The sequence below is a fragment of the Euleptes europaea genome, chromosome 10, assembly GCF_029931775.1.
Source record: "Euleptes europaea isolate rEulEur1 chromosome 10, rEulEur1.hap1, whole genome shotgun sequence".
NCBI lineage: Eukaryota > Metazoa > Chordata > Lepidosauria > Squamata > Sphaerodactylidae > Euleptes > Euleptes europaea.
In genome coordinates, this window is record NC_079321.1 from 23510866 (window position 1) to 23523359 (window position 12494).

General features: G+C 42.4%; 1 protein-coding gene across 10 annotated transcripts in view; it reads left to right on the forward strand.

The window, feature by feature from the left end:
- The window catches only part of PUM2 (pumilio RNA binding family member 2), a 72466-nt gene that overhangs the window by 26925 nt on the left and 33047 nt on the right, over positions 1-12494 (forward strand). For all 10 annotated transcript variants that reach the window (XM_056856754.1, XM_056856752.1, XM_056856747.1 and 7 more), the window contains exons 9-10: positions 912-1054; positions 7147-7285. In XM_056856754.1, the coding sequence (XP_056712732.1) occupies positions 912-1054; positions 7147-7285 (282 nt within the window). The remainder of the gene's footprint in view (positions 1-911; positions 1055-7146; positions 7286-12494) is intronic.

The window sequence follows — 12494 nt, forward strand, 5'->3', positions numbered from 1 at the left end:
GGGGAACTGGAGAAAGTTACACCCTTTTAAGAACACTTGAGTATTCTTAACTGTGGCTGGATACAGGCCACCATGTTGTGCTATGAACGGTGCTGCTTTACTTTTAAGATGGAGACAGCCACATGTAGACATGGGATAGATCAAGGTGGCAGTTTGTTTTGCTCAGGAATACATCTGCTTGCAGTTCCCAGTGTTCAGGCTAGTTAATACAAAGGTCCCTGGGTGACCTTTGGTTAGCACTTGGGCATTTCCTTTTAATATGAATTAAATTTCCTATTTTACTAACATTGTCAGTGGCTGCATTCAGACATCAAGATAAATGGGTTTGCTTAAGCAGAGTTTGTTCGCCAAATGCATTTTAAGGCCTGACTACATCTACCATGTGTTCATCATGGGTACTTGCAGTCGGGTGCCAGCTGCAAATTTCTTGTGGGAATTCAATTCAGAAGTGCTGTGGGGTCCTGATTTGAAGCAGAACTGCAACCCAGTGTGGTCCTGCACGGCCCCATGATATTTTCCTAACCTGAAATAGCTCCGGGGTGTTATTTGCTTTGTTGCATGCTGCACATGCCCTCAGTTCTTGCACATCTAGTCCCCCACAGGGCAAATAATGCCGCTCTGGGGCTGTTTTTTGGGGGGGGGCAGGAATCCCACTTTCCCCTTCTGCATGGTCCTGATACAGATTGGGGCCCCCTGCGGTAGCTGGCATCTTGGAGCATCAGAGGAACTGTCACAAAGATCTTACTTGTCAGAGTGCTGAGTATCAGTCGGTAGAGGTCAACTTTTTTGTGTTATGATCCCTTTAGTTATTTTGACATTTGCATTGTAATGGGAACTCTCACATGTACTATTAATACAAATTTGCAGAATTATGTGCAGCAGACCAAAAGGTTGGTGGGTTTTCTTTTCAGGACCAGCGGTGGTTCCTCCTCAGTATTATGGCGTTCCTTGGGGAGTGTATCCAGCCAATTTGTTTCAGCAGCAAGCAGCCGCTGCAGCAAACAACACAGCCAATCAACAGGCTGCATCACAGGCACAACAGGGACAGCAGCAGGTAAATTGGATAGAAACGAATTTCTCTGTCTCCTTGTTCAGCTTGCCATGTAATAGTTGGCACCGTTGGGGAAAATTACTACCTTGTTATAACTGTACAAGATCTGTACACTTGTTTTGCTGTGCTATATCTTACGAATGGGCTAGGTGCAATTTCTTCAACATACATTAGATTTTCAAGTGGATCCGCAATTTTCAATTTCTTTCCAAGGAAGAGAGCAGCTACTGTTGTGAAAGTTCCTCCCCTGGTTAAACCCCCCCCACCTAAGTCTGTGTATTCAAGGCCTTTACTGAACCATACCAGAGGAGGAGGGGCCTCTCCCTTCAGTCTCCAGGTGGCTTGCCCTCTTTCAAGTTCCAGGGGAGGACTTTGCGCTTGCAAGGCTGTGAATGAATACATACAAAAGAGCCCTACCTAGCCTCCATCTGCAGGCCGTGAAATTGGGCTGCCACACCCCTAGCACCATTGCCACTTTCCTTTGCCTTTAGAGGGGCGGAAGAAGGCCACAAGCCAACAAGGGCCACGGCAGGATTCTGAACCATGGCAGTTTGCGCAGTGCAAGGCCGTGAAATCTCAGGTAACGCTCCCAAGAATACCATAGGGAAGAGTTAATGTGGAACCCAGGATGGACACAACTGTTTCTTTAACTGTTCTTTCAAAACTCAAGGGATTGTTACCTGGAAGAGGAAGCACATTGATTTTATTTACAGCACAACGGAATGATCTCTGTGAATAAATTAACATGTTCTAATTTGTTTAATGCCCATATTAAACAAAACCATCTTGTAGGTGACAGATTTGCCCCAGTCATATAACAGACTTTCCATTAACCACAGCAGCCCAGTAAAATGTCTTGATACAAAATGTTCTCTAGGTTGTACAAAATGCAATGGTGTGGTACCCTCAGTTATGCTATCTAAACATATATCTACTGTTAAGATATGTTAAAGGTATTATCTAAAAATTCACCTTTGTAAAGGGGGGTTTGATGTTTTTAGATAGATAGTTCCATTTAGTAGAACAAGTAGTTTTGATGATACCGACATCTAAAAAGGTATCTGCCGAATCTCACTTTGATAACTTTTCTTGTTCTCTGTATGTCAGCAGAAGTCATCCTTTCAGCAATAGATTTTCATAAAAGTTTTGTGACTGGCTATCAGTTACCTGCTTCATAGCACATGGTGTGTTACTAAATAATGATTACCTGCAATACTTTTTTAAGGATTGTATTAAATGTTACAAAATAATAAGCACAAGCTTAAGAAGAAAAAGAAGAGTTGGTTTTTATATGCCGACTTTCTCTACCACTTAAGGCAGAATCAAACCGGTTTACAATCACCTTCCCCTCCCCACAACAGACACCCTGTGAGGTAGGTGAGGCTGAGAGCGTGTGACTAGCCCAAGGTCACCCAGCTGGCTTCATGTGTAGGAGTGGGGAATCAAACCTTGTTCTCCAGATCAGACTCCACTGCTCTTAACCACTACACCACGCTGGCTCACTTAAGTTATCCAGAACTCTTGACAGCATAGCCTCTCCCCAAAGGATGTTTGGGATATAACATACCGTATTTTTCGCTCCATAAGACGCACTTTTTTCCTCCTCTTATAGAGCGAATGTGCGCACAGAGCCGGCTGGGCGCGCTGGGAGGCGGCCGAGGAAAGCCGCCTCGGGCCGTTCCAGTGTGCCCAGCCCGCTCTGTGACCCCGCCCAGCCTGCTCTGTGCGCTTGCCTGCCTCCCAGCTGGGAAGTGGAGGGGGGGCGGCTTGGCGCGCCCGCCCGCTCTGAGCGCTTGGCTCGCCCGCCCGCCTCCTCCCAGCCTGCTCTGAACGCTTGGCGCGCCGGCCCACCCGCCTCCCAGCCCGATCTGTGCGCCCGCCCGCCTCCCAGCTGGGAAGGGGGGGGGGAGCACAGAGCCGGCTTGGCGCGCTGGAAGACTCGAGCCGGCTCTGTGCGCCCACCCGCCTCACAGGGCATTCACTCCATAGGACAAGTTTTTAGAGGAGGAAAACAAGATTTTTTCTTGTTTTCCTCCTCTAAAAACTAGGTGCGCCTTATGGAAAGGTGCGTCCTATGGAGCGAAAAATACGGTAATAGACTAGACCCGCATTTGCCAGCACTTTCTATCGTGTTTAAAATTGAAATCAGTTGTGGCAGACTTAATTTTATTAAATTGTGATCGGGGTAAATTAGATTTCAGATTGCACCGAGGGCTCCTAAAGTGCAGTATCAAACATTAATTTATAAATGCTTCCACTTTGTCCAAGCCTTCCCCAGGCCAGACTTCACTCCCAGAGAATGCTTCTTCAGTCAGCAGTGAAAATTGCTCACTCTAACTTGTGAGGGTAAGGACTGAGAGGTACTGGGACATTAGAGAAAAATCAATCGAAGGTGACTTTTCTGGCCAATGTCATTGAAACCCTTCAGCTTAATCTAACCGAGGAAGAAGAGTGAGCTGCCATGCCGGTGCTATCCAAATTTGTAGGGATAGCCTCTGTTTTCCTGTGTCAGTCTGCTTCTTCAGTCTTCCTTGATCTTTGTAGGTAATGGCTGGCATCTACCAAAATTATACCATCTGTTGTGGCTGTTGTGCATCGCCTTGGGCAAATTCTACTTCCAACATGCTTGATTCCCTTTGAGACTGATGAGACGCTTATAACCAGCAAAACATCAGGGTAGACACTGCCTTAGGCTAAGGTTTAGATGCCTGAACTGTGCCCTAAGAGCCTCATCCTCAGTTCTTGCAAGGGCAGCATTCACCTGGGGCCCTTGAAATCCTAGACAAGGATTACCTAGACAGGTGCCTCAAGGTCCCAAGCCATAATTACATAGTTAGTCTATTCTCACTTCAGTCTTTCTAGCTGATCCATCATGGGGCAAGCACCCTATGGGTAGAAGCCAGGTCCTGGACCTACTTCTGGTGTGATTGCCAGAAGGAATCTGTTGTTATGTAACTGGGGTATGGATCTAAGGCTAACCTTGCTGGTTTTTTCTTGAGCTGCAGCATGATTGTGGATCTTCCCTGAAGGAAGTCATAGTGGAAACAAGATGATGCAACTCTTACCTAAAAGAAAGAAAAAAAGTAGTCTTTCAAACCTCCCGTCTCTCCTTCCCAAAGCACTTCACAGTAGGCAAGAATATTTCCAATGAAATAACAAGTTCAGATAGAAACCATAGATCCAGATTATAATATCACATTCCAGAAAGCCCAGTTGACTTCTTACCCAGTCAGATGCCACCATCAGCAGCCACCTGTAGGAGTTTGTAGATATCTTAAATGGTTCTACTACTGATTGCTGGAGTCCATTCCCAAAGGCTATGGCTTGAAATTCACCAGAATGTCAAGAGTTTGATTTGTCCAAATGTCTGTTTCTAGCAGTCCCTTTGAACCCCAAAGGATTTCAGAAGTGATCCTGCAATATTACATGGGCGTATGTGATATACCCTAAGAATGTGTTATGATTCTTGGTGTCTCAAATATGAACACCATCAAGAGATTCCTTGCTACTGCCTTCTTACTAGAGAAGTAGCTATGAGCTGATAGCTCTACTTGTTTTCCTCTTGGGGCTTTATGGGTCCCAAGATTCAGACAGATTTTAAATATTCCCCTGTTAATCTGTAGGCATAGCATTTTAGGGTAAGTGGCTTCTAAACGAAGGGAAGCCCTACCCTTGTGGCTAGGAGCAGGTTCCTAGAAATATCCAGTTTCAGACCATGGAATTCCCACATTACCTCTTTCATTTGCAATGCGTGAAGTAAAATTAAGCACATGGAGGTCTAATTGATCATGGTGGAGCAAACAAACAAACAAACAAAAAAAACCCCATCACAGTCTTTTGGTACAACAGTCCGAGAAATTCCTAAATGCTTAGCTTCTCTGTCATGTTTGCATAATTACTTTAAGAAGTACTGAGATCTTGATTTTTACCTTTGTAGTATCTCCTCATGACAATTCTTAGAGAAGATGAAGGATCAGTGGCAAAGTCCACAGAAAAAGTGAGGATAAATACAGGAATTTGTGTGTGTTTAAAACAATAAGCTTAGAGGTCATCTCTCCCAGACTGATATCTTGACCATCAGGCAAGATTTCTTTATTATTTAGAGGCCAATTAGAAATGAAGGCTGTGTTTATATAAGGCTTGGCCATTGTTTCATCTTATTGAGATGAAAACTCCACCTTAATCTTATTGAGATGAAAATTCCACCTTAATTGTATTTGCAAACTCCGCTTTGAATTTTCCGTGCTGTCTGTGTTAACCCAAAGTGACATTCAGATGTGCTTTGGCTGCATTTGTATTTCTAAGAAAGCAAAGTGCGCTAGCTTTTGGCCTCAGATTCATCTTTTGCACTTTTAACCCACAACTCCATCCCCAGTTGGGTATACCAATTCTGTCCCCATTTGGTACAGAAAAGTACAAATTCATAAGTACATCCAGAATTTCCTTTTTCACCTGTGCTCACCTTACCTTTGAGTCATAGTTTGTCTGATTTGTTAATGATTTTAGTGTAAAGCTGTTGAATGACTCAATCATACATAATGCAAAATTACATTTTGGGGTGGCAGTATAAACTATTCCTACATTTATTTTTATGAATTTTGTGAGAGGGCAGTAATCCAACCCCATCCCTATTACTGAAACAGATGCAATAAACATCTAGTTGCAAAAATGTTCTTCTGTTTGAGTGCTGTAATGCTTTTTTAACAATTATAGGCATTTTAAAAGGAAGTTCATCTAAGTTAATGTACATTCTGTACTTAAATTCTTACACGTCACTACAAGTAATATTCAGTACATTTTAGATGTGATGTAGTATTCCTAAGCTCCCTTAACCATGGTTGGGAGATCAAAAGCCTGCTGTTTTTGGAGCAGATTTCAGTGTTAGCATTATATCTCCATGGAAGTTTGTGCTAGCGATGGTTTCCTCAAACTGGAGTTTGCAGCCGTGGTTAGAAGAGGATTTGCAAGATTTTTTTGAGCTAATTAGGTAGTGTTAGGATTAGTGGAGACAACAGTGCACCATGGTTAAAGGGGAAGGAGAGTTCAAATGCAAGCAATGTCAGAAACATTACATCTGTGCAAGCTCTTAGATATCTGACTGCACGGTCTTAAAAATCTACTATTGGTTACATGAGACAAAAAGTAATCAATAAAAAGCTCTTGATAGCAACCTAATGGGAGCTTACTTTTTATATCATTTGTTAGAATAATTACTTTGCCAGTATAGGTGCATGAGCATAAAATATTGACAGTATATTGTCAAGCTATATGTCCTCTCAAACAGAACATCTAAAGGGGAAGAAACATTATTTATCTTCAAGCTTGTAAAGGGAATTTGAAGAAAGCAGTCTTTGGGGTAGGGCATAGGGCACAGTTTTAAAAGACCTGTACATCAGTGTACATTATCCAGGCAAGGAGCTAGTGCAGACTTGCTGGTGTTTAACTGAATTCATGGGATCGGGAATGGGTTGTCAGCTAAAGTGTGCTCCCTCCCTCTTAGTGTTGCATTAATTCCCTCCGCCTCTCCGACCCCCTCCTAATCCTTAACCGTGTTTTGTCATTGTGTCTGCCCAAGTACCATGGTTAATACCAAACCGTTTGCACACATAACAGGATTTGAAACCCTGGTTCAAAACTGGCTTCAAACTCTAACTTAGGAGCTTTGGTTTCACTTATTTGGACTGTGACTAAGACCTTAACAGTGAGGTATAGTTAACGGCAATGAAAGGAAGCACTGGGACAAGAACATGTGATGTCCCAACCCCAATTTATCAGTAATAATAATTTTATAATTAAAAGGTTCTTGCCATTACTTTTATTACTTAGATATCTGGACTTGGCTGTATATTTATTCTGGGCTCTTTATTATTTCTGCACTTCTGTTTAGTAGTTCTGAATTACAAGAAAGACTAAGAGAATGTGTGTCTGTTATGCCATCAAAGAGTAGTCTTCGCCCGCTTTAAACGTCTTCCTTGTTTATGTTTAAAAAAAAATACAACCCCAGATACATTCAGTAGATGTTCCATCGTTTTTATAATTTCCAATTTTGTCCTTCGGATATGAAGCAAATAGTGTCGCCATTTGGTCTTTTGTAGGTTCTGCGTACTGGAGGAAGTCAGCGCCCGCTTACTCCCAATCAGGGTCAGCAAGGGCAGCAGGCAGAGTCACTTGCAGCAGCTGCGGCAACAAATCCAGCTTTGGCTTTTGGTCAGGGTCTTGCCACAGGCATGCCAGGTATATAACACCGAGTTAAGGAAACTAAGAATAGTTCCGAGATGAATTACATAAAATCCTGTTGTGTTCATAATATACTATGTGGATGTGATCTCTTTATCCTGTGCTTTTTTGGGGCGGGGGTGGGTGGGTTAAAACTGACTTTCCACACACCACAAAATAATTACTCAGACTTCTTAGTGGGATGTGTTAAATCAGAGGTTCACAACCATTGAATGCTGTCTTACATTTTTACTTAATGAGAGACCCTTTCAAAAAATTGTACATTTGCAGCAAGATTTAAACATGTAAAATATAAACCTTACAGTGTATTTAGTGAGGCAGGACTAATGGCTGCACTGGTTTAAACAGTTGGGGCCATGAATGACCAGTGGCACTGGAACTAGATTCTAAACCACAAGGAAGAAATGTGCTTTTACATAGAGCACACTGATGACAGTGAACATTGAGCTAGCGAGCTTGTACAGTATTGAAGTGGTGAGAATTTGGCTATCAATCAATTATATACAGCTGCCCAAGTGCAAGTGCATGATTTTGGAACCTCTGTCTCCCTTTTTGGTACTCCTATTAAACAAGCTACCAGTGAATTGGGATGAATTACAAAAAGCACCTCGTGTGGACCACAAGGATGCAGGTTTGTGCTATTCACAATGGATGGGAGTGCTGTTTTCCCAAGATGATTTGAAATGGATGCTAATTTCTTTTACCTCTAATTTCTGTAAAGGCTTGAGTAAACGTTGCTTTTCCAGTCACGTAATCATGGTTCAAGATTATATCAATTTAGACTTTTAAATGGTTAATGCTAACTAAGAGTTTGTCTTTCGTAGAAATTGAAATCAAGAACTGAACCTAGTTGAGAAGGGATGCTAGTTAGCATTTATCATGGTCAAGGCTGGAAGGATAATGGCAGGAGAAAAATGCAAAGAACATGAGAAAGAGCTCTACTACTGGATTAGACCAGTGGTCTATCTAGTCCAGCATCTTGTTACAGTGGCCAAACGGTTGCCCTGAAGGGCCAACAAACAAGGCATAGAGGCCAAGGTTCTCCCCTGATGTTGCCTCCTAGCACTGGGTTTCAGAGGTTTACCTCCTCTGAATGTGGAGGTTCACTTTCCACATTATAGTTGAGAGCCCTTGATAGACCTGCCCTCGTGAATCTGTCTAATCCATTTTTAAAGCCATCAATACATGTGGCCATTACTACACGCACATTACTTGTTGAGTAAAATATTTCCTTTTGTCAGACCTGTACCCTGTTGCCCATCAAGTTCAATGAGTGCCCCCAAGTTGTTGTATTATGGGAAAGGGGAATGTTTGTGGGGTCTGGGGGGCATGCATGATTCTGCACCCTTGCTACCAGTGAGGAGGTCATGGCTGCATAGGCCCTAAGAGAAGTAAACATAATGCTGACTTCTTTTTAATCACGCTGTCAGAAACTGGGAAGATAATGGCTTAGAGCCAGAGAAACTCAGCTGGTTTGTACAGTGGGTTCTCTTGCCATCTGCTCATTGCAGCTCCTTGAATCCCCTAAAATTTTCTCTTTTGGGTTGAAGAGTCCCCCAGAATGGCACGTGGGCTATAAGGTGGCTGAATGTTCCCTTTGGCCACAAGCCTTCTACTTACAAGATGTTCCTAGGATGTAAGCCATTATACTTTTTACACATCTTAACATTTTGTATTGTGGCAATATATCTATATTCAATACTGGCTCTAAAAAGTGCTCTCTGAACCGCTTTTCTTCTGACCATTTCAGCTTCCTGCTCCTGGTGAATGGATAATCTGATTTAGTCAGGCTGTAAAGTCAGTAGCTTTGTATAAGTTAGTTTATTACAAGTTGAGCAGTGGCATGCGAAAATTGCAGCTTTTGCTTGTGGGAACAAAGGCAAAGGAAGAAGTGAGAGTAACTGTGAAGGGGCATGAGACATAAACTTTGTTCTTACATAAGTTTGCTGGCAAGCAATTTAACCTTGAGCCACTGAATAATAATAAAGTAGCTCTACTTTTATGATTTGCAGTATTTCCTTGACTCCATTCTAAATAGCAAACAAAATCTTAAACACAACTGTAGGAATCTTTTGGCGTTGAAAGTCTATAGTATTCCAAGTAGTTAGGTTATTCTGTTATGTGACAATTTCAACTGCAAGGCTGCTAGTTGCATCTTTTATTATCAGCCTGTAGCCCTAAATATATCCAGTCTCATGGAGCAGGTATTTCCAAATACACACCTAATCACTCACCATGTTATTTGTGGGAGAGCTTGTGTTACATGCAACTTCCTATTTGGTACAGGTTGAGTTTCCCTTATTCAGACTGCTTGGGACCAGAAGTGGTTTGTATTTCAGATCTTTCCGTATTTTGGGATTTTTGAATATACATAATGAAATATCTTCGGGATGGGACCCAAGTCTATACATGAAATTCATTTATGTTTTATATAGACTTTATACACATAGCCTGAATGTAATTTTAAACAATATTCTCATTAATTGTGTGTACATTGAGCCATCAATGGCACTGCTGAGGGCCTGTGAGTAATGCCTGCATGCCAGCTCAAACGGTCTGGTTTTCGGATCAGTCCGGATATCAGATGTCCGGATAAGGGATACTCCACCTGTATAGTTCAGGAGGATAACTTTTCAAAGTTGGGATCATTTGCTTTGTGGGAGACCTTTTCATATATTTTTTTAATGGTCAATATGAGATTGAAGCTTATTACAAAGTGTGTAGGTAAAAAATAAAGGGTGGAAGGAAATAATCATTTTGTGTTTTCAAGTACAAGAGGGTTTTTTTTTTAACCGCAGGCAATTAGATGTTGAGGAAGAGAGGAAGATTTGCCAAAAAAGAAAAAAAGCATAGTGAGCAAGGATTTTGATGAGTTAATAGCCTTTATCAGTCATTGCATTCCTGCAGCTTTGGCCATGATGGAGATTGTTGAAGGAGGCTTGGAGATTAGACTGCTTACATTCTTGGGACTGTCAAAACCACTACAGGGACTGACTGACATAGCAAGCAATTGTGACTAAAAATTTTGATCTTTAAGTCTGTTGCTCACTGTGGAGTTTCAAGATAAAAACACTGAAGCAAATTACATCCCAGTTGCAACATAACTAGAATAGTAATCCTTGTAAATCAATACCAAATTATTCAAGATACTTCTAAAGAAGGTATAGTAACATTCTATCATTTTATTTATTTATACATTTTGTAAGAGGTGATTGATAACTGGATTGTAAAAGAGAGTAACTGGTTTGTAAAAGAGAGTAACAGCACTTGCTGCTTCGTGTAAGATTACTGCAGTGCTTTCAGTTCCATCCATTGTTCAGCAAATTCAAAAACAAATGAATACTCTTAGTGCAGTCCACAAGTGGTCTTTAGATGTAGACAGTGAGACCAGTTCATTTTTGCTGCTTGAGAAAATATACTGCAATGCATTGCTTAGCAATGTTTGGGGCTGGATCCAGCATGATCAGGCGTCAGCTTTGCTGACAGAAGAGGAAGGAGAGGAGAGGGCAGTTTCATTCTTTTCTCACTGGAGCCTTCTGACCCATGTAGATCCTGTAGCCTTGGAAATAAACTTTCCGGGGTTAAGGAAGTGCTGCTGAGGGAAAACATCCGTGCTCCTTGCTTCTGTGGACTGGAATGCCAGTCAGTTGACTGGTAACATACTGAGATACTCCACCAAGTCAAGAGTGCCCTTGATTAAATGTCAGCTTTATAATTTCTTGTTGCACCATAGCATCATCGGATAGTAATGGCAGGAGTGAGATTCTCCAGCTCTGCAGAAGTCAGTCTTGTAGTACCACAACACTTTAATTTAAGAACGGGCCACCCCCTGCCCTACAACTTCTTTCTTCAACAGCTTCTATTCACTCCTTCTCAAGTAGACCACATAGTCTAGCTCAGGGCCCCCCAACCTTTTTGACCCTGCAGGCACCTTTGGAATTGGACACAGCATGGTTGGTGGAGCAACAAAATGGTTGCCACAAAATGGCTGCCACAGGAGGTGGAGCCAGCCACAAAATGATTGCCACAGCTATGCAGTGAAGATCCTTGTGATGTGGCGGCGGCTCCTGCCAAAGAAATATTTTTTAAAATCTGCACAACCAATCAGAAGCCTTGCTAGGCAAAAGCCCTACCCACCCCCACCCACTTCCTAAAAACTTGGCAGATGCCAGAAAAGGTGCCAGTGGGCACCATGTTGGGAACCAGTCTAGCTCCTCCTAGTGGTCATGTGGGTTGTGAACACGGATTGCATGTGCTTAGGAATTGGAACTACCACAGTATATGAGCTTTCGTGAGCCACAGCTGACTTCTAAAGAAGTGAGCTGTGGCTCACGAAAGCTCATACCCTACCAGAAAATATTTTTGTTAGTCTTTAAGGTGCTACTGGACTCTTGCCCTTTTTGACTACTGCAAACAGACTAACACGGCTACCCACTGTGAATTACCACAGTATATGTTAAGTTGCCAGAAGGATAAGACCCTTTTGTGTGGTCTGGCCTAGGGTACTGTAAAGTCCACGGGAGCTTTCTAGAATCCACCTTTTGCAGTTTAGCATGGTTCTCTCTGCTCAAGTGAATCAGTGTGTTTAATATTTTACTATTGTTTAATTAATATTTCATAAACATTTGAGCTGTCAAATGTCAGTGTAACATTTTTGCTCATAGAATCATAGAATTGGAAGGGACCACCAGGGCCATCAAGTCCAACCCCCTGCACAATGCAGGAAATTCACAACTACCTCCCCCCTCCACACCCCTAGTGACCAGAAGATGGCCAAGATGCCCTCCCTCTCATCATCTGCCTAAGGTCACAGAATCAGCATTGCTGACAGATGGCCATCTAACCTCTTCTTAAAAACCTCCAGGGAAGGAGAGCTTACCACCTCCCGAGGAAGCCTGTTCCACTGAGGAACCGCTCTAACTGTTAGAAAATTCTTCCTAATGTCTAGACGGAAACTCTTTTGATTTAATTTCAACCCGTTGGTTCTGGTCCGACCATCTTGAGCAACAGAAAACAACTTGGCACCCTCCTCTATATGACAGCCCTTCAAGTACTTGAAGATGGTTATAATATCCTCCTCTTCAGGCTAAACATACCCAGCTCCTTCAACCTTTCCTCATAGGACTTGGTCTCCAGACCCTTCACCATCTTTGTTGCCCTTCTCTGGACACGTTCCAGCTTGTCTACATCTTTCTTAAATTGTGGT